This window comes from Athalia rosae, chromosome 1 (genome assembly GCF_917208135.1).
Source record: "Athalia rosae chromosome 1, iyAthRosa1.1, whole genome shotgun sequence".
Taxonomy (NCBI): domain Eukaryota; kingdom Metazoa; phylum Arthropoda; class Insecta; order Hymenoptera; family Athaliidae; genus Athalia; species Athalia rosae.
Genome location: NC_064026.1, coordinates 16,978,319 through 17,000,483, shown reverse-complemented (window position 1 = coordinate 17,000,483; position 22,165 = coordinate 16,978,319). Strand labels below are relative to the sequence as shown.

At 34.8% G+C, this 22,165-nt stretch overlaps 2 protein-coding genes across 23 annotated transcripts in view; one reads left to right on the top strand and one right to left on the bottom strand.

The window, feature by feature from the left end:
- The first annotated feature begins 142 nt into the window (after positions 1-142).
- LOC105689014 (DEAD-box helicase Dbp80) lies at positions 143-2,741 on the top strand. Its single transcript, XM_012405733.3, has 8 exons — positions 143-362; positions 637-857; positions 947-1,039; positions 1,127-1,344; positions 1,430-1,607; positions 1,697-1,934; positions 2,032-2,194; positions 2,282-2,741. The coding sequence occupies exons 1-8, from the start codon at positions 300-302 to the stop codon at positions 2,533-2,535; spliced, it is 1,428 nt and encodes a 475-aa protein (XP_012261156.1). The 5' UTR covers positions 143-299; the 3' UTR covers positions 2,536-2,741.
- A 3,388-nt stretch (positions 2,742-6,129) lies between these two features.
- Positions 6,130-22,165, bottom strand: part of LOC105689013 — a 129,512-nt gene continuing 113,476 nt past the window's right edge. For 5 of the 22 annotated variants that reach the window (XM_048649379.1, XM_048649400.1, XM_048649394.1 and 2 more), the window contains 14 exons: positions 20,245-20,370; positions 19,329-19,500; positions 18,636-18,788; positions 17,811-17,953; positions 16,738-16,791; positions 16,567-16,614; positions 15,968-16,057; positions 15,611-15,673; positions 15,079-15,304; positions 14,893-15,012; positions 14,680-14,787; positions 14,338-14,520; positions 14,106-14,202; positions 6,130-8,036 (listed from right to left, as the gene is read on the bottom strand). In XM_048649379.1, the coding sequence (XP_048505336.1) occupies positions 6,969-8,036; positions 14,106-14,202; positions 14,338-14,520; positions 14,680-14,787; positions 14,893-15,012; positions 15,079-15,304; positions 15,611-15,673; positions 15,968-16,057; positions 16,567-16,614; positions 16,738-16,791; positions 17,811-17,953; positions 18,636-18,788; positions 19,329-19,500; positions 20,245-20,370 (2,651 nt within the window). In that variant the 3' untranslated portion in view covers positions 6,130-6,968. Of the gene's footprint in view, positions 8,037-8,626; positions 8,729-11,443; positions 11,497-14,105; positions 14,203-14,337; positions 14,521-14,679; positions 14,788-14,892; positions 15,013-15,078; positions 15,305-15,610; positions 15,674-15,967; positions 16,058-16,566; positions 16,615-16,737; positions 16,881-17,810; positions 17,954-18,635; positions 18,789-19,328; positions 19,501-20,244; positions 20,371-22,165 lie in introns of those variants that run through there. The other 17 variants (XM_048649444.1, XM_048649450.1, XM_048649388.1 and 14 more) reach the window with 17 other exon arrangements.

Below are 22,165 nucleotides of genomic sequence, written 5' to 3'. Positions count from 1 at the left end.
ATGTACGCTTGGCGTGAGACTCTACCGAGTCTCTTGATTTTTGTACATACCTTATAAAACGTAAGAAATCTAGTCGCGGGTATCGTCGCTAAATTTAAACATCGGCAATCGAATGATCGTGGTTTGACTATCGAGGGACGTTGGTGGAACCAAAGGTCGAACGTGGACCATCGACCGTTCACTGATCAGTGGGTAAATAGACCGAAATTGACGAGTGACGACTGCTTTGGTTAACTGTAAATTGAGGTTATTCTGCAAAAATTGCCTCGTTATAGAAATAACACGTGTTTTCCTTTATTATGGCATCATCAAAAGTCGACTGGGCCAAATATGCTGATGAACAAGAAAGTCTGGCCGCCAAGGTAATGCATCGATACTTTCTAACACGGAAATCACCGGTATAACCTACAATTTGAAGTGCGTCTGTGCGCGGTGTAATTGCAGAACCCTTTGTAATTGTATTTTCATACCATCTTTACTTACGTTCTCGTGTTGTGTGCAACCATCCATTCAATCGCTTCTTAGTCCTCTAGCCGAAAAAGTTTCAAAAAATTTTGTAATATTTCTGATCACAGATTATACACAACCCTAGTTATTAAGGATAGATTCTTATTAACCTTAACTTTGTCAATACAGGTTACCAATTTAGGTATTGTAAATCCTGCCACACCTCCATTAGAAGGAAGTGAGAGTTCAAAAAGCGATGAAAATGAAGAACACATATCTCCTGCAGAGAAGTCTTTATTGCAAAAAATAATCCGCAAAGGATTAGTTGAAACTACAAAGGATTTGGAGATTCAGCGTCGAGATCCGACTTCACCTTTGTATAGTATCAAAACATTCGAGGCACTTAATTTGTGAGTACCATCAAATTTTCTAGCCTCCGACTAGCTGATATATCATTTGAATTCAATTGAGCTGAAATGCTGCGCAATAATATTTTCAGAAAACCAGAGCTGTTAAAAGGAGTTTATGCGATGGGATTTAATGCTCCATCAAGAATTCAAGAAACTGCATTGCCTACGCTACTCGCCGACCCGTAAGTTTGACAGAAAAATAGTCTTTCAGGAATGAAAGTTGTTTTGTTTGAGTGCTAGAAGTTGAAAAAGTATGTCATTTTTATTAGGCCACAAAATATGATTGCACAATCACAGTCCGGTACTGGGAAGACTGCAGCCTTTGTTTTGGCTATGCTAAGTAGAGTGGATACAAATAAAAATTACCCACAAGTTCTCTGTTTGTCTCCTACTTATGAACTAGCCATCCAAACTGGAGAAGTAGCGGCAAAAATGTCACAATTTTGCCCAGAGATAAAACTGAAGTATGCAGTTAGAGGAGAAGATAGTAAGTTCTCGAACACTAAGACCTTCTGATCATATTGAATAGATTAACGACATTTTGACCATGAAATATTATTTTTACATCACAGTTCCTATGGGGTCAACGATCAATGATCACATAATCATTGGTACGCCAGGAAAAGTATTGGATTGGGCAATAAAATTAAGATTCTTTGATGTGCGAAAAATTTCCGTCTTTGTTCTTGATGAAGCAGATGTCATGATTGCCACTCAAGGGCACCAGGATCAGTGTATCCGTATACACAAGTGAGACTCCTTTACGCTGCTATAGCACTATTGTTTACATCCATCGTAATAAAATATTTCACAGATATTTCTTCATGCGATCTTTTTAGACTACTCGCACCTACTTGCCAGATGATGTTTTTCTCAGCAACATACGAATCCGCAGTGATGGAATTTGCTGAAATAATTGTTACGAATCCATTAATAATACGTTTGCTGAAAGAGGAAGAGAGCTTGGATAACATTAAACAGTACTATGTCAAGTGCAAAAATATGGATGAGAAGTACACAGCCATCACCAATATATATGGCGTAATTACCATCGGGCAAGCCATTATTTTCTGTCATGTAAGTATCTCTGCTAAACTTACGACTTTTTAATTGTATCTGTTAACTCGTTATGCTTGTCGTTGCGGTCGATTGGGTGTCATTTTTCTATGTGTAGACGAGAAAAACAGCCGGCTGGCTAGCGGAAAAAATGAGCAAGGACGGACATGCCGTCGCTGTTCTGTCTGGTGATTTGACTGTTGAACAGCGTATTGCCGTTTTGGATAGATTTAGAGCGGGGCTTGAGAAAGTTCTCATCACAACAAACGTCTTGGCAAGAGGTGAGATCTTCTGTAACCGTGGAATGCTATAATTGTAATTTCGCTGTATCCGATACAACTCCGATTGAGACTGTATATTTACTGCAGGTATCGACGTCGAGCAAGTAACCATAGTCGTCAATTTTGACCTTCCGATGGACCAAGAACGTCGAGCTGATTGTGAAACATACCTACACAGGATCGGAAGGACAGGTAGATTTGGAAAATCTGGAATAGCTATAAATCTTGTAGACTCGTCTCACGCGATGCAACTCTGTCAAGACATTGAAAAGCATTTTGCAAAAAAGATACACTACCTAGATGCGGAAGATGCGGACGAAATAGAAAAAATTGGAGCCTAAAGTAACTCTCATTCTCTTCAGCCCATACACAGATCCAATTCATACATTTTGATATCATCGACGTTGTTTATAATATATGATGATCCAGGATTACCCAGTATGGATGTATCAAGTTTTACTCTGAATAACTGAACATGAATGACGTGTTCAAATCGTTTTTGGTCGATAAATAATTGTTATAATAAATAATTAATTCATTCGCTAAATTTATTGAAACCACCACTCATACTCTCAGCATGTTTTATTTAAGTTGACAAAGGAAGAAATAAATGATCAGTCTGAAGTACTTGACAATGACACGATTCTCTTTATTCGTTGTGTTTAAGGTGTGTAGTGTTGATGACAGTTACGCATTAACAATGCAATGCAATGGTTATTACTTGATTATTTTATTATATATTACTTACAAACATTTACAAATGTAACAAGTCAATTCATATTTGGCGTGTATGATAGTCGAAAAAAATTACAATGTATAATTTGTTTTTAATTATGAAAGAAGTAACAAATTAATATGAACAAAATTCCATCTAATTTATCCTAAAAATGACCTCGCTAATTTCTTTAATTCGGATTCATCTGAATACCTGTAATCCTAGATATATTGAACATATCTATGCTGTAATGTTACGATCCGCCTAATGTCCTTCAATTGTTCATCAATAAATAAACAGAATATGATAATTATAATGGTTCAAGTTTGGCCTTTTTGGCTAAACAGGCATGCACCAAAAATTATTTTTGTACAAGTTAAAAACATTAATGATAACAAGTAGCTAAATCGAAATATTTAACAATTTTCATCCAGAGAAACCAAGTCATTATGGTCGAATACGTTGAATTTACTTATTTTTGTTACAATAACCGTCAACTTTTTCGAGCAGATGATAATGTTTGATCAACGAGTAGACCTAGTAAATCTAGCGATCTTCACAATCAAGTACCGATGGAATACAGAAGAATCTATATCGTCCGCGTCTTTATTTGATAGAAACAAAGAACGTAAAGACAGCTATGTTCGTGAAATAAATGAACTATAACAGGCCCTCTAGATCAATTCTACCAGTTGTGTATGCGTGTAAATTTCATTTGAAAATACATTTCCTGGTTGAAATGAATAAATATGAACAGCAATGTCTGATGCGAAGATCAGCCATAGAAAGAAGTATCCAAAAAAATGATAGTTATCAGTTAAAATTATTCTGTTGCTCGACCGAAGCATATTTTCTAAGCAATTCATAGATGATATCAAAAGCTGGGCCGAGCTGCATTGGCCTTTCAAATCATTTTGCTTTTTTATTATTTAAAATTCACTAACTTTCGTTTTGAACTAATCGTTTTCAAAAAAATAATTACAGACTCTAAGTACGTAATATAAGTTACAGTAAAATTGCTAATAATGACTGCCAAAATTAATAACGTATGTAACAAACAGTTTCACTTTATTTTTGATTTTTAAAAGATTCGAATAATAAAATATGAATTTTCATTTGAATTAAACTTCTTACCTACGAACGATTTTAAATTCTGTAACCAGTACTTTATACTTATACATATATTCATACGCCTCCATATGAAGTAAAATGGCCTTTGAAAATTGAGCTAAAAATTTCCCTACTTTTTTTTTCGCTAAAAATCAATTTCGAATAATTGTTCTATGAAAAGTTTACCTATAGGTATAATACAATGAAATTAGTGCATCAACAACAATTAATTTTTCTTTAGTATTCATGATACGTGATACGTGATTTCGCAGTGTGCATCACTGGGATATTAATAATGATTCCCTCGACAAATTTGCGGAGGCTCAAAGTTCACACATATTATTCCGTTATTTATTATTAAATAAATTCGACGAGCAATCTCAATCATACATAATTACATTATAATACTTGCTGCGTTTTTCAGTTGTTATTAAATTATTGAGCAAACGTTTGCCTACGCAATTTATTGTTTTTTATTTGGATAACTCGTCGTAAAATATATATGGGTTATATATTGTGTGATCTTATGACTTTAAATAGAAAGTGTGTGCTGGATGACAGATGACGTGAAGTTGGATGAACGCAAAAAATAATACAATTATTATTTCAAAAGTATTTACAACTTTTTTCAATATGTAGAAGCGATCATTATAGCAGCTTATATATCCCACATGTCCGTATTGATTTTACCTCTAATTCAACTTCGGATAATTATCAATGAAATAATAAACAACCATACAACAATTGACCGACTGTACAAGTCATTTTCAACATATACAATTTACAACATATTTTCCTTTGTCAAATGTGATCTGATACTATGGCCTTGTTTCAGGATAAATTTTGCTGCCAACAATAAAATTTACTTTCATATGGGATTTTCAGCACGCAGAATTCTATGGTAACTGTCAACTATTTCAGGCTTCGGTATGTTTTGAATTGTATAAAATTTCTACAAATATGGCAACTTTATAATTGAAGGTTTCAATCTCCGCTAATGAAACTGATTTGTCGACATTCCTAAAATAGCTGTATATCAGCCGTCAAAATCCTTTCAAACAAATCTTTTAAAAGTAATTGTAGTAGACTCATTGAATAATTTAAATGAACATGTGTATGTAAATCTAACAGCGCGCTCAGTCATCGATTGTAATATGTGTAAACGTAATCAGTTTTTACGGTGTAATGTATATATGTATAATTTGTTTTAGATAATATTTATATATTTATTCTTAATTGTCTTTAAGGTTCGCTACAACATAAATAAAATTCAAATAAACTAGCAGTTTGTAGATAGAAGATCTTCAGAAAAACATTTTCTCGGCACAGTAGGACTGAATGACGGTAAATACTTATGTTTTCATAAAACTGCTGAGGAATCGTTATAATGATACGTTGAAAGTGTTTAGGAAACACTCGACAACAAGTTCATTTATAACTTCGTTTATCATAATGATATTTGAATTAAGTCTCACCTAAGAGTAGATTAGTTGTTTTTTTTTTACCTAAATCAGTAGTTTTACTTCAATAAATCGATACGTTTCATTAACCTTTTATAGATGTAGGTAAATATATATTTGTCCTTTAATAAGATTTAAAAATGAAACTATGATTGCAGATTGTTTAAACGGTTCAGTTTTGTTCCGTGCGAACTCAATGAATTCGTCTTGATTTTTTTATTCTTTGAAATGATCAGTGTCCCAGTTTCAAAGGAGATATCTGTGACCAGAGTTGGAAGAAAATATTTTTTTTGAATTGCAGTTATTTTTAAAAATCGATTAGTGTTACGTAGATTGAACATCATTCGTGTCTTGATTCATGCGCACATTTTCATCAATTTTGTGACACTAAAAGTAATGGGGAATTTTCTGAAAGAAATACTGATCGTTAATACGACATTCTTTCCTCATATGACACATACCTAATATTATAACAGCAAAAACCGAGCAATGTCTTTGCGATGGTTTACACTAAACACCTTAATTTTTTAAATTCGTTACTTGGAGTTACGATTACTGTGTATTAAATACTTCTAACTTGATCGTTTTCACTAGTAAGCATAATCTGCTAATTTCTAGGTATTATAGAATTCTCGTGTGTGATTTTTAAGTTTTTTTTTTGTAATGTTTTTTACTCCTTTCTTCCCCCCGAAATCAATTTAATGCCATGGTTTTAGTTTTTTTAATATTCCACCTTAGGTATTCCCTTGCTGTAAGTCACTATCATTGAATCAATTCCGAATCTTGAATCTGAATATCCAATTATCTTGTTTTATTAATTTTTCACAATATCAGCGATTATTCATGCGCTTTGGTTTTATAAATTTAAAATACTCGTGCTCAATTTCAATTACCTACAATAATATTCGCAAGACCGTTTCGGCAGTAACCTGATCATTAATGCTGCCGCCATATTATACTCTTCAGACATTCTTCGATAGAATTACTATAAATAAGTTTTATGTGGGTTTTGTAAAGAACATAGCTACGACTTTTGATAAAAATTCATATGCCTAGTAGGTGCATAGAGATACGTAACAAACCAATTATACTCTACTTTGATATTTAAATTTATATTTGCGACCACAGTATTCTGAATTAAAACCTTGGCACGGCATTTATTCAGTCATTGTTTCCATAATATGGTTACCTCTCGAAATAATACATATATACAGATGTGTATACACATTCGTATATATAAATATATATATATATAAATTCATATATAAATAAATAAATAGATAAGGATAACCATACAAAGGTTGACGCAAAATTTAAAAAACGTGTACTATTTTAATTCTTTGTACCGCATACCTCGGTAAAAGATAAATTTCCAAAACTCAATTATCACGTGAAATTTATTGCACACATCGCGATGTTAACTTGCAGCTGCTCCTCCCGAGATGATGTATCCAAGATTAAATTCAAATGGAAGTATCACATTTCTCGGTCACAGAATGTCTGTCTCGTAAATCTTATTAGTTGTTGTCTGATTTGTGGAGGCATTTTGTGCCGGGACTATGCTCAATTCCGGTCTGCTTGTTAAACTGGTTAATGATCCAGAATTTGCTGTACTCAAGCCAAGTCCCATTTTTGCTAAAAGATTACTTTCGGAGCCAGTCTTCTTTAAAAGATCAGGTGGTGCTGGGGGTACTGTCGTTAAACCTGAAGCATTTCTTTGAAGCTGTTGTAGTCTGGCATATTGTTCCTGCAGCGCCTTTTGTTTGCGTAGAAGTTCTTGGTGTCGTTGTTCCAATTGTTCTTGCCTTCCTTTCTTATTTTGTAAACCTTCTTGCGAATTTATACTTTCACAGGAGCTAGAGTTGCTAGCAGATAAAATATTATTATTTGGTGCTACTTGTTGCTCTTCTGCCGTTTGATTGGCAGTGGCAGGTAGAGCCATCGGTGGTTTACCACTATCTTTCAGATTGCTTCGTCCTCTGCGTAATGTTCCAGTAGGATTTCTCGGTGGCAACTGAGGACTTGTAGGACTGGCTAGGGGTGATCTTGAGCTTGTCCTTGGCGGAGGTGGCGGAGGAACTCGTCTCGCAGTTGCCAATTGCAGCAATTCTGCGTTTCTTTCTGGCACTGGTGGCTTTTGAGGTGGTGTCGAAATATCAGAAACTTGTAGCCTGGCTATCGGTGGAGAAGTATCAGTGTCGGAACTTGATGGATAAGAGTGGAGCCTTCTAAGGGTACTTGTGTGTCCAGGGGTAGTAGCGATGGCTAAATTTGTTGACGAATCTATACTACCTTTTCTACCAATGTCTGACATGCTAGGCGCGTGGCTCATTTGGGATACTTGACTAGCCGATCGGCCAATCTCAGCTAGATTTGGGGGATAGCTGATACTAGATGTTTGACTTAGCTGAGACGCTGGCCTTGAAAATGTTTGAAGTTCACCTAGCAGAACGTCGAGTGCGTTCTCCGCACGCTGATAGGAGTCGAGAGTGTTGGACCCTCCCCCGACGAAGCCCGTTGATCCCACGGCAGTCCGTTCTGCTGGCGCAGGGGCAGTCTGTTTCACAAAAGTCCACTAGTTTTAATGAATTACAAACAAATTCCGAATACCTGCGTTAACTTTCATTTATATGTGCATTTTATTTACCACTGTGAGAGGCAAAACATTCGAAAGTTTTTTAAACATGTGATTTTCCTGGTAGTTACATATAACAATCTTTTCCAACCATTTAGTGTATTTTCCAACCATTATGAGTAACAAATGAGATGGGGAAAATTTTGTGGACCTGTGCTATTATCACAATATATTTTGCCTCAGTGGTAATTGATGATATTTGTGATACGTCAAAGGCTACTTGTTTCAAGATAACGTTCAAATTTTTTTTATATTTGTTAATAAGTTTTTTACGAATGAAGTTTTCGTACAGTTAAGTCTTTTTGTTTGAAGAATAAGTATCAGTAATATACATAAATGAGTAATGCCTTTCAGGTATCACGACTTTTTGTTAGATTGTAACACTTTATTGATCATGCCAACAAATTGTGTGCAAACGCACATGCAGAAACCAAGGAGTTAGAGAAATGAGATAAATTGTAAAAAAGGACTTGATAAAAAAATCAGTTAAAAAAATTCTGTTAGATAGTTACCTGTGGTACGTTATCGTGTTTTGTGTGTTGTGCGTGTTACAAGTCAGTACTCATATGGTGCTCTTTTACTTTTGGCATCGTTTGTTGTCCGGTATTAGTCAACTTAAAAAACCAAAAACCAAAAATCCTACATTAGAATAACTTATGTCGTTTAAAATATATTTCAAGTCCCCATTTTTTAAAGTTGTGTTGAGCCCTGATATATCGTCAGTCAATTGTTCGTTAGGAATACCTTGTTTACGGGTATTAATGAATCTTATGAAATCTACAACACAGAAACTTCCAATTCCGCCTCAATCAACTTTTCAACAGTTTACGAAATTATCAGAATTCTTGGCTTGCATACAATGTGTACAAGCATATTTATGGGAAGAATATAGCACATCTACTTGTGGCTTGTAAAATACAGTGAATATACATAATACAATAAATAGTAATGTTGGGAAAGGATTTGTAGCAAATGATGCTACATGTGAGTGAAAATCATTGAGAAAAATAAAAAACTACCTATTGGGTTTACTGACTATCGGAAAAGTATATAGTCTATAATTAACGTAGTCTTCATTGATACCCTGTAAACATAACGAAAATAAGAATGTTTGTAGCATATTCCAGGCTTGCAAAAACGTAATTTTGTTGAATTTGGACGATATTTATCATCTTTTTTTTTCCATTTTTTTTCATGCTGAGGTCTTTAAATTTACCACATGCCGCCACACACGTGCTGAATGTAACATATTCATACTATGGAAAAAAATATTAAAAAAAAAATTGCCAATAAAATTACATAGACAAAACCTTCAGTCCAATCCTTATAGTAAGGCAGTAGTAATGGAATTAGAGAGAGAAAAAAGAAGTATAGCATCAATACAAATCAAAGTGATAGGTATTTAATTACTTGGAACAAAATTTATCACAAAAAAAATAAATAAATAAATCATAATGAACGAAAATTAATAAACTATATAGAAAAGAAATACAAAAGACTAAAAGGGAAGAGAAGTGACAGTATAGTACGTACTAAGTTAACATTATAGACGGTGAAGTGAACTCATTGTCAGATATAAAAAGCTAAAGTATATAAATCATACAGGGTATAAAGATTAAATCAATCAAACTTTACAAGATTAATTAGATGAATAATCATTAGTCACAATAATTTACACTATTACTCTACAGCTTTATAGTATTATAATATAGAATAATTAAATATGTTTTGTAAAAAGGGTGTAACAACAAAAAATATCGCCGCTACGGTTCAATTATTATTTGCCCGATGTTGCGACGATATTTCCCTGAGCCACCCAATTAATATTTTTATTTTATAGACGTTCTATAATACGTGTCGAATAATGCCAATTGTTTGTTAACGAGAGCACAGAGATACAGAATGGACAGAAGAGAAGGAGAAATACATAGTTTCGGTATGACAGATTAAAACGCATCGATAATCATACAATAATTGTCACAATTAATAATACAATCATAATGGGATTTGCCATTTTAGGAAATCCAATGTAAACCTTTAATATCCCGGCACCTTACTATAAGAAGTGGATTGGAGCGTGTGTCTTTATGAAAGAATATATTGATTAAAGGTTTTCTAGATTGCTATGTGAGATGAGGTAGATGATGAGTACGTAGAATTTTTCAAAAGTCAACTGGTCGATTACAATCCAGAACAACCTGATTCTTTGTTGATGGAAAAACGTGCTAGGTATTTAAGTAAAATTGCAAACCAGCAAATAATTCAAACGAGAGACAAGTACCATGAAGTATTTGTACGATTAGGGATTAATAGAAAAATAGTACAGATTTTACAGTAGGTTAATGAGAAGAGCACAAATTGAGAAATATTGCAAAAAATAGGTGTCCCTTTTTCGTCATTTGCATTTTTTATTTTTTTCATAATAAATAAATTGCGTAAAAAGAGAGTGAAAACTTCATCAAGAAATGAACAAGTTATGTGCACATTGTTATGTATAACAAATTGATATTGAAAACCAGCATAAATGTTGCCTTTTAATAATTGTTGACGAAAATTGTGACTATGAACCTACGGAGATATTAGGAGTTTGTATATACTTTTGTTTTAAATGGCAACACCCATTGCTGCGGTAAGTTATCATAAATATAAAACATGTACATATGTATGTATGTATAAGAAAGGAACTTTTTTTCAGTAGAGCAAAGCGAACGAGTAGATTACAAAACTTGGAAAAATTATTTTATAATTTTATAAATTCAAACCAATTTGAGAACAAGCACGAATTAGAAATTGAAAAATATTAACATAACTGCAGCATGTGTACTGTACAATTTATCAAGAATGGCTCAAATCATTCTGTCAAATGGAATAAGTATCGTCATTTCATTTATTTCACGTTAAACTTGATTGATGACAAGTCGAAGTCTGTACCGGCTGATTGAATCAATTTCTAAGTAACGATGAGTATTGCTGAAATTTCGGCATCGTCGATAATCAAGAAATCATTGTTGAATTTTTTTCGAATAACTCTCGCTTATTGTTAATTTTACTGAACGAAGTATTAAACTCATCAAGCCCGAATACTTTGCATGTTCCGATTACGCCCATAATTATAATTTAAAAATCTTTCAAGACAATTGAGTTTTGATAAAAATTGTAAAGACAACGGAATAAAATTTGAAACTCATTTGCCAGAATGGTTTGAATGGACTTTACGAATGATCATGATTTTGTATATGATTTATGAATTAGACATGTCGGATGATGAGAAGTATATAAATATAGTAGTATAGAGTAATAATAAATTAATATGAATTATTAAAGATTACTCGTGACTGGTCTGTATGGCGTTCTTGAAGTTAGTACTCCACATCCAGCCAAACTACAAAAATTAACAAACGTTGATATACCTCGCTTATTTGCCTTTGGATTGATTCAAGTTTCTAGAAATTATTATACGTTCAGGTTTTCATAACAATGATATATTTTTTATTATCTAATCATCTTGAGAGACAGGCTGGTTGATCAGCAATAATGATTTTTTTGCACACAAAATCATTATTGCTGCTGCTGATGTTGTCCTTAAAATTTATCACACAAATTTACTTCTTAGGGGGAACAACTAACACACATTGATTTGACAAAACATCTATGTTTCATCTATTTCAATTTTAATAAGTCATACATTAGATAATATTGGAAGTATGTTTTCACAGTATACGCAATGGATTCTCAACAATTATTTCACTTCTCACAGAGTCATGTAATTTTTAATGAACAAATAGGCAGAATGTTGACACTCAATATATTATTCACCCCATGCAACAGTGTCCTGAATAAATTCCTTCTTTGGCAATTCAATTCAAATGCCGATTAAGTTTCGGTAAAAAATGTTTTGTCAGATCATAGGCTAGACGTAATATATCTATTCTATCAGGAGACAGCAAACATTGACGACTGGTACGTAAAGGTATGGGGTGGGAAAGTTCACCGAGACACAAGTTGCAGGATTTATTAAGACACCAACTCCATCGGGTAGTAAAGATATTCTGTAATCTCTAAAGATTGTGAAAAAATTAGAAAATTAGGAGAGCAGGTGAACAGGCGCGCTAGTGATCGTTTTCAGAATCATTTCTTCTTCTAACCAAATGCACTACAAAAAAATTGTTTGAATTTTGTCACCTGTATCAAACCTTAATGATTTTTTTTTCTCAGCGAATATAATGGGAGTTTGATATTCTAAGAGGTTCAATCATCCGCTGCAGTCTGGGGGTCATGAGTAGAATTTCCAATGCTATCTTAGAGGACAGGTTTTATAATGATGGCAGGGCTAAGCAGCAGCCAGATAATTAACTAAGTAAATTATAATATTAAAATCTAAATTTGAATGTAATAGAAACTGTGCGTAAAGTGCCCAAGTTTGCAATTTGTTTTAACAGGGAGAAATAAAAATAACTTTTCATGGGGGATTCATCTAAGAAGGTTTACATTAGATTTCGTATTTATATTATTTATATTAAAAGATAAGGTGCTGAATGCTCAGGATTAAATAATAAATCAAATCAGTACTAGCAAAGGTGTTATCCATAAAAAGAGTGGAATATATTGTTATAGGTAATAAGTTCCATAAGGATTAAAGATTGAATATAGCTGAATATCGGTTCTATTATTTCTGATGCTCTCCTGATCCAGGCCAAACTTATAATTGTCATCACATAGTCACAACTACATTACGAACTAACTAGTTATCTATGCGTCTTCCAGAGTTATGAATTTTGTATGGCTGCACAGACAAATGCATGTTTAAGGTTGAATTTTAGAATTGGACGTTGTTCCCCTTGAAAGTTTTTTGTTTTAGGAAACTATTATACGTGCATGTTGATGAAAAATGTAGTTTAGTCTGGTTCGTTGATATAAATGTGAATATGATAATAAAGGTGATAACATGATGTTAATATGATATGAGTACAGAAAAGTAGAATGAAAAAATGGGTGCTCTAGGATGACTACGTTTGGAAGAAAAAAAGTTTTTTCAACAATGGATATGTAAAATGTAGATGTATGATATAAAGAAAACATGATGTCTTGAAATTGGCAAAGGAAAAACGAATATCACGAATCCAGAATTTGATGCTATTATTTAAAAAGAAACAAACAAGTCTTGCACATGGGGCTATGATCTACTCCGTGCAGCAAGACGGATTATTTACTAAATATTGACTTGACAAAAAACAAATGAAAATGGATCAGGGGGCAAGTCGCGGCCTTGACCAATATAAATATATACCTATATTAATAGAATAATTTTAATTTGTTCAAGCCACCATCAAAATCGTGAATGAAAACTTCAATGAATAGTATAACCAGAATTTCGCGTAATATTGAAAATCGTTTCTCTCAAAGCATGCATTTGGCTTGAAAGATTAGATCACGTTTTTTTGGACGCAGTTTCTTTGATGCGGTTGGTATGGTTCCGTGCGTTGATATTTCTAACACGAATCTACTATCATTGTTATGTTTGGCCTGAATATTATTTTAAGTTTTGCTTTAGAAACCCGAAATTTTACAATCTGTGAAATAGTATATCTGACACCTTGTTTTGTCCATTACTAATGTTTACCAGAATTTGGATTCGATATAACGATTAGTATCCCTCGTCTTTTACGTCTGGTTGATCGCATTAAAAATACACTTATACATATAGGACAAGATCTAAGAAATATTTGAAGAATAGATACTAATTAACCAACTCAGGTACGCGATAATTTAGAATTAATTGTGATCATTCAAACACGTTCGCAATACTTATTTACAATATGACTACGTAACTTATTTTTGAAGCATCTGTATTATTTAGTGAATAATAAACTTTTACGCAAGCTATCGGAGACAGGATCGTCAGCATGCGACAAGGTACTTGCACACAAGGAGTGAGCAAGGCATTGGGTATGGATAAGGGTTCTTAGGATAGCAAGCAGGGCTCCATATTACCTTAGAAGGTTGCCCCGATGTTGGTGTTATAGGCGGAGTCTCTTCAGCATCCACGCTTGGTGCATTAGGTAATCGCTGCTCCTGCACCGACGCCAAGCTAGGGAGTGATGAAAAAACTATAGGTTGTGATCTCGATTGGCTCATTCAGTTTCACCATGACGTCAATAATGAATTCACAGTTTTGGTATTTGAAATATGAATGATTAGAAATTTAAGTCGATCAATGCGGTACCGTTTGAGCGTGACGAGGGTGCTAGTGAGTTTTTTAAGGCGCCTGAGTGCAGACTCCAGTCGCTCCGGTTCTTCTTTCAAAAACTTTTCTTCACGTACAACTTTTTCCATTTCGGAACTTAAGAGGCCTTTCATGCCTTCCTGGAGACTTGGGAAGCGGACTTTCAGGTCTGCCACTGTTTTACTATTTCGGTGAAGAAGATAAATTTGATAAGTACTTTTGTATGATAAGTATGCTCATCATATAAATATGAGTAATATGTGGAAACTATAATTAAGGCAATTTAACATCAGAAAGTCGTGCACGAAATATGTCGACCTTTCATTTAACATATAGAAATACCTGGATTTGCTCAGAATAAGCGCCATGTTTTCTACATCGGACATGTTGACTCGTGTCTTACGGTTTATAACGTTGCCTCGTAGCTCCTCTACTGTGCTCTCTAGCTCGCTGTGGAGTTTTTACACGGTAAAAATGAGCGGAACAAACTGTCATCATCTTCAGGAAATGTTCAATCTACATTTTACATGCCAAATCATAAGATTTTTCACTCACGTAAGATCTTTTTCCAGCCTAATCATTTCCTGCTTGTAGAGGTCCTCCTCACGATTCAGTCTAACTTTTTCTGTATCTCCGGCAGCCCATGCTGCATCTCCACCCGACAACAGCAGAGCCCTAGAATAAACGATATAATTGTAACAAAATCTATGAATATAAAATTCATAGAAAAATAATGAATACCTAATCGTGATAAATGTGTCTCTGATAGTTTCTCGAACTGTGTGCGCTTGTGCTTGGGACATGCGTCGTAGATTTCGCATTTCTTGACGGAGATCCTTTGCTTTTTTTTGTAGGCCTCTGAGCTGATTATACATTTCAGGAGTGAGGGTCAGGTCTTTGTATACATATTGACCAGCTGCGAGTGTTGCTGGTTTTGGTGGTGGTGTCGGCTTGTGTCTCTCCCGTTCTGGAAGAACATCAATCGGTGAGATTTCCACAATGAAGAACATCAGTAAATTTCGAGCCAAAATGTGATTTTTAAAATGATTAAAAAGCAAGTTCCTGTGGCCACCTGCCCTGTATTCGTCAGTGTGTTTTTACAGAATGAAAATTTGTCAGCATATAATTATCCAATAATTCAACATCCTTATGTTGATTCCGACGCTCTGCATTGCGTTGATACTGCAGTGTTCAGCAGAAAAATGAATAATTTGTAAGGCATATGGTGAAAGAATAGAATGAATCCATAACAAATTGGGTGAATACATTTTACCTTGTGAGGACATCCTCGGCAGTGTAGAAGATTTTATAGCTGGTTTTGTAGGCTTTGTGTCCGCTAGTGTGGTAGCATTGCACAATCATACAACAACGTGTTAAATAATATTAGAAAAATTGACCATTCGCTCATGGCAGTCAATCATCAATTTGTTCAGAGCAACAGCATTTGCGATAAATGTTATCAGAGAAATTCAAGGAAGGTAGCAGATATTATTCATAAGATGTATCGAAGTAGCTGATTAGAAGTATTAACTCTTCCGAACAGTCTTTTGTTAGTTTGTATCTTATACTTTCCTATTCGAGGTGTTAGTGATTTCGACTTATTGGCAACCTAAAGTCTGCTAGCTTTTACCTGCGTGTTGCGGGGAGTGTTGTTTGGGAGAGTTCATGTCTGGTGGCTCGTCACTGAAGGACACCGACTTTTCAAATGACACCGACTTGTCTGGAATAAATTTTGAATACCATTTTTTTGTTGATGTTACATATTTTCCAATAAACAACATCGATGTGCTCGAGTTTTCATAATGTGCCATAGAATAGGTATTTAAAATATCAATACGTATGTCGAAGTTGATAAGCTGCTACTTGATCATGCCAAAAGAAATCAAAATCAAAATCATATTGATGTTAATGATTCATGAAATTATGAAAATGTGCTTATCGCATACATTCATTGGACAAATATGTTGATAGCGTCGGGGGTTTTTAATCGAGATAAAACACCGAGGGTGGTACTGCCGGAAAAAAACCTTTCCTTCCTTTTGATACGAATTTTAAAATCGACAGATAACAAAATATAGAACAAAAAGTGAAGCAACACATGCTTTAGGAACATCGCGGAACTGAAACTTATATCGAATTCTAAAGGCAAAATTATTGAATCTTGAACAAAGAACATTGTTGCAATTGCAAAAATGATTGCATGCTTATGCAGAAATTTTTAAAGCGAACCTTTGCCTAACTTTGGTGGCTTAACATCAGTCCTTAAGTATGAGTCATCTGTAACGCGAGGTGAGACATATATTTACAAAGATACATGACGGTGATACTAACAATAAAGTAGCAATGACAATGATTAAGATATGGAGGCAGAACAGAGAGTGCTAGAGATTAGAAACACACCTGGCAATGAGGCAGAGCTGGAGCTAGAATGTTTGTCGAACTCGTCTCCTGCGCCTGATGTGCATTAGTCGGAATAACAAAGCAGTTGTACAGCAGGGTCAAGAAGGTTTCGCACCAAGAGCCGCACTGTCCAATGCTGGTCACTTGCGAAGTAATTCAATTTACCAAAAATAAAAAAATGGACCCACACCAGATTCCAGTCTGACTCTTGGAACGTTAATTATTTCATAGTGAGAAGTTATCTATAGGTATTTTTGGTATTAAAATATGGGTTACAAGTATAATATGCCTAATGCAATATTTATTTTGAGACTTAAAGTCTTTGAGAAAACAATTTATGAAATAGAATTTCTTACTACTCAGCACTGGCATGACGCATTCAAAACTCAATGGTGATAGTTTTACTTCGATTACATTTATGTCGTTAGGTAGTTTTTACAGCTACCAGTCAAAAAAACGTGTTTATATTCAGGTAGAATGATCGCTATGATTTTCTTCTAGCAGCTATACAAATGTACACGCTACCATATACCATTGTGTGTTTTAAATTTAATTGCATATGGATTGAGATGCGTGATTTGCTGGTGTTCATTTTCCTAATTGGTATAAGCTATAATACTAACGAAAATACTATAGTGTTAATCTCGATCTCGCGATGGTCTGGTCTTTGAATATTCATACATGCGAATTGAGATTGTTAAGTTCATTTCGTTTAGTTTGCAGGGATCGTGATTATTTCTTGAATATTCGAATCACAATTTATGTGAGCTTGAAAAGATATATTATAAACCTATACATATAACACTTTATACAAAATAAATACTAGTCGATATTTCATTAGATTATTTTTTAGTAACTAAAAGAACGTGTTTTCATTGGAAAACCCTATTTCTAGAACGGGGGTTCGGAGACTTCAATGCTCATTCAGGTGCGTAGAACGTGTCATACGTATAGCAACAAGAATATACAAACTTATGCAACACGTCAGTGCTTATACGCCCCTGGCTCCTATACATATGTATTATGTATTCTATAAATTAATATACTGAGAAGTTAAATAATACATGATTTACCTGAGGTTCTGTAAGGATCTCGAGGCGCAGGAACTTGCAAATAGTCTCTCGGAGAGGGACTGGCATGCGGAGCATGAGTTAAAGCCTTCTGTACGAGTCCTGTCAAGTTAGCAAGCTGTCGTTCCATGTGCTCCACTCTTATCCTGTGAGAAAAAAGGTGTTTAAACAATAGCTGAGGCGAGTAACTAAAAAATACTGGATACTATTTGCATTAGCATTGAAGTTATAGTTAATTCTTCAATTATAGTTCATTTTTAAATTTTTCTTTTCATTTATGATACTGAATTGTTAAACTATTCCTAATTCAGGCCTTAACGCATTCGTTCTGGCTATATTTACTCATATACAGTTATTCATTTTATGTTATGTAGTTCAATAAATATATTTCTAAGCTTACTACACATACGAATTACAGACATTAATCATTATCTTAATACAAACACATATGGAAGATTATTAAAATTTTTCGGTTAATTAATAAGCACGTACACCGCTTTTTTTTGTATTCCTTCGAGTTAAGACAAAAATGACGTATTACCAGGAAACCATCGGACGAATCAATAGTCTAAAAATGATGAATGAAACAACGCGCGATTCAACGAGCGGCATTCAATTTTATCGGTATAATAAAAACTATTGATTATTATTACGTTTCCGTTTCGATAAAAGGTTTCGTATAAAAACGCATGCTCGTTTAAAATTGTACAAGAGCCAAGCAAAACTATAAATATATACACAGGTATGAGAATAAGGAGAGAAAAGAGTATGCAACAGGCACGTGTCATAGGCATTGCATAAGGAGGTCACTTAAAAGTATCATTGTACCGGGTAACGTCGTAAGGCTGTCCACCGGGCGTCAGAGCAGGTGCCCCTGGGGGAAATGGGGATCTTGGGGGGCCAGTTGGTGGGCGACCAGGTGGCTTCACACCATAAAGGCTGTAAGATTCCTCCAAAAGCTCCGTATCGCTGCACCACCCACAACAAACACACACCCATTCTATCAGCTATCAAGAGTTCCTGAAGTTCCAACTGTCTACGCTATTAAGATATTTTATAGGTGATGCAGAAGACGGAGATTTATCCTCGCTTCATTCGTCATGAGGATTGCATCTTTTTATTTTAATCAATTTTGAGTGTAACATATCACATTTATCATTATCATGAATATTCATCACAAATTTTAAGTAATACATAGTAGAGGCGGATAGAACACTTGACAAATAATCCTAGATATGTACTTTATTCTAAGAACATTTTACTCCAAACCGAAGATAAAAGTACACTGGTCGGCTTGGAGCGTGCAATGTTTGGGAAAAGCTTCAAGCCATAAGCTATGTGCATATCCATGCCCATAGCCATATCAGACACTTTTACTCGATACGTTTAGTCTATCACATTGCATTGCTTTTAATTTCTTGTAACACTTAAAGCAACTCATCAGTCTATTGTGCATTATAATCGTATAATGCTGCTGGAGTATGAAATTTTAGTCATAACGGTAACTTTATATAGGCTCACCTAGCTTCCTCGTCAATAACCGGCGTTACGGTTCCAGAATATTGGGAATAGTATGGATCCTCATAGCTGCTGCCTGTGCTGTAAGGTCCTGCAGGATACCTTCCCGATCCAGCACCAACACCACTGCTTCGTTCTGGACTACTCATGTATCCGCTTTCTCCATGGAGTCGATCTGTCGCAAAGTTCCAACTATTCAGTTAATCTTTCAGAGCTCCGGTTACCTTACGTAAATCATTGATCAACCTTCATTCTTCTGGTATCTCTTGTCAAGGCTAATCACATTCGTTTTAGTTTTTTGGTTTCCATTACATCATTTTAAATTGATCAGAGTTATCATTTCTATGAATATAATATGAACGAATAAATTGCACAGAAATATCTCAGTAATCAATTATATTTTTCATCAATTTCTTGGGGCAAAAGGTATCGGATTTTCTCGAAAGAAGCTCATATACTATACGGGAGGAATTTGGAGTTTAATTTATTTCAAATCTACGGTACCAAAGAATAGGATGAACAAAATAAATGAAAATTAAAAAAAAAAAGAAATACTAGTCTATATAATTAACCGACATCACAGAAAATAATAACAGTTGTGTGTAACATGCACAAAAAATTATAGGCGAATATCGATCATCAAACACTGATATACCAACGAATGGTGAGGAATATCGAATGAATGAATTTATGACTGATTGTTGTGTTGATCATTGCAAATAAGTTCTGATTGTAGCCACCTCGTTTTGAAAATCAAGAACTGTGCGCCCAGCAACATTCTTCGAGTGTCGGGCATAGTTTGATGGATGATCAGCATCAAGAGAATCGTATACTAATTATTGAATTAAGAGTAATGCGAGAGTTAGGTCAACGGTGTAACTTGTCCCAGTTGCTATCCTAGTCTAAGGATTTCACTGACCTGGTATACTATAGAGCGAGACGGAGCTGTCTCTAGAGAATCGTGCGGAGCCCCCCAAGTTGCCGAGGGGAGTCTTACCACATTGGTAGCTGCGAAGCGGCTTTGCAGGTGGTACGCCGCCTCCACCTAGCCAACCATCCAAACCAAAACCATTGTACCATTTACCGTTACCCAAAGCTCAGATATTCTCATTGTTAGCGCGGTTACTCCGGTTAGTCAGGTTTCAATTTGCATGACGCATGTACAGGGTAACTTTCTGACAAAAAAATCTGATGATCTCGGGCAAGATCGGTCGAGGGATTTTCCGGTCTATTCAAGTTTTCTCGTTAGCCAATTTTCCGATCATTCGGACCGATCGTTAGTCATGTGGATGAATTTTGAAAACATGATTGTGCATGCGTGCGATCTGATATACATGAGTTTCATACAAAATAGTTATTATCCTGACATATATTTTCGTATTATGTACGTACAAGGCATGCTTAGACCTCGTGGTAATTGGCCTGCAAATTGTAGGAAATAACTGTAAAGCGTGTAAAATAACAAGAGGTGGGGAATAAAATGCAGAAAGTGTCGCAAAAAAAAATTTGAGCAATTATTTGCTTCTTACATAAGCTGCTGCAGAAAGCAGGATAGTAGATGTTATCCAATTACGTATTGTGAGCATTCGATTTTAGTAGGCCCATGCATAAGAGTGTATACAACGTTTAAGGTCAATTAGTTATGGAATAACATATATAGAACGACATAACTAATGTTGGTGATTCTTTTTATGATTTAATGGTTGAATTTGGTCTCTGTTAAATTTAGCCAGAGTCAAGTTACGCCTACGATCAGTCGAAAATTCACTCTTAGAGAATGACGATGAATGATGGCCGAGTATTCTTTGCGTTACGTGATTCAATTTACGAGTTATTATGAGGTAAAGAGTTCATTGGTTCCAACTATCAAGAGGTGGTATGTATGCTCGAAGATTGAGAGTGTTTGGACGGAGAGCATTAATCACTTTAATTTCATGTCCTAGTTTCGGCGACATTTAAAGCGTTGTTCCAAAATCTCCGAGATTTTGCCAAGTTAGTAGTTATTTATTTTTATACAGGATCCGATGAATTGAAAAACTTTCTTTTTATCCATCAAAAGTTTCAAATTCCAATTTGACAAGACCATATCAATGTCTTCTCCAAAATTTCACTCGATTTCTACGAGTGCGAAGTTTAGAAAATTAAATTAATCGTGAAAGCGCGGTTATTGGATCGAATTTACACGGAGAGAAATGGCGAGAATGTAATTATTGCCTCGTTGAATATAAATATTTATTACATTTGAAAAAAAAAAAAAAAAAAAAAAAAAAACAACAAAAAATTAAAACATGTTTGCATAATGTAATCGGAGGATATTTTTGCTGCAACATTACGGTAAAAGCGAACGAGTAAAAGTACGTAGTTGGTCACGGTTTTATTTTTTGAGACCGCCACGGTGAATCGCGGTATGCGGTATAACGCATATTGTATACCCAATTTTCAAACGAATTTACCGTGTCATAACCACAAGCTAATTAAGCTGCGAATTAATTAATGTACTCGGTTAAGCTGCGACGTAACAATTACACGTAATTCGTACCTACGCGTCGCTCGGTCTACGTACAAATTAGGTCACGTTATTCTTCGTTCATTATCAGAGTTCACAAAGTTGCTCAATCTTGAGAGCGACGTGAGTATAGTATATCATTGGGCGGACGATGATCGAAATTGCATAAAATGACAACGCAATTAGTTATCGTCTCCTCTACGGTTTAACAGTAGAGCCATTAAACCATTGCAAATCACGATTAGCCACCGAAGGAAACCATGTAACGTTTCGTAAGATCACCCTATCAATCTTATCGGCGGGACAGTGGTAAAAAAAAGTTATAACAAAAATG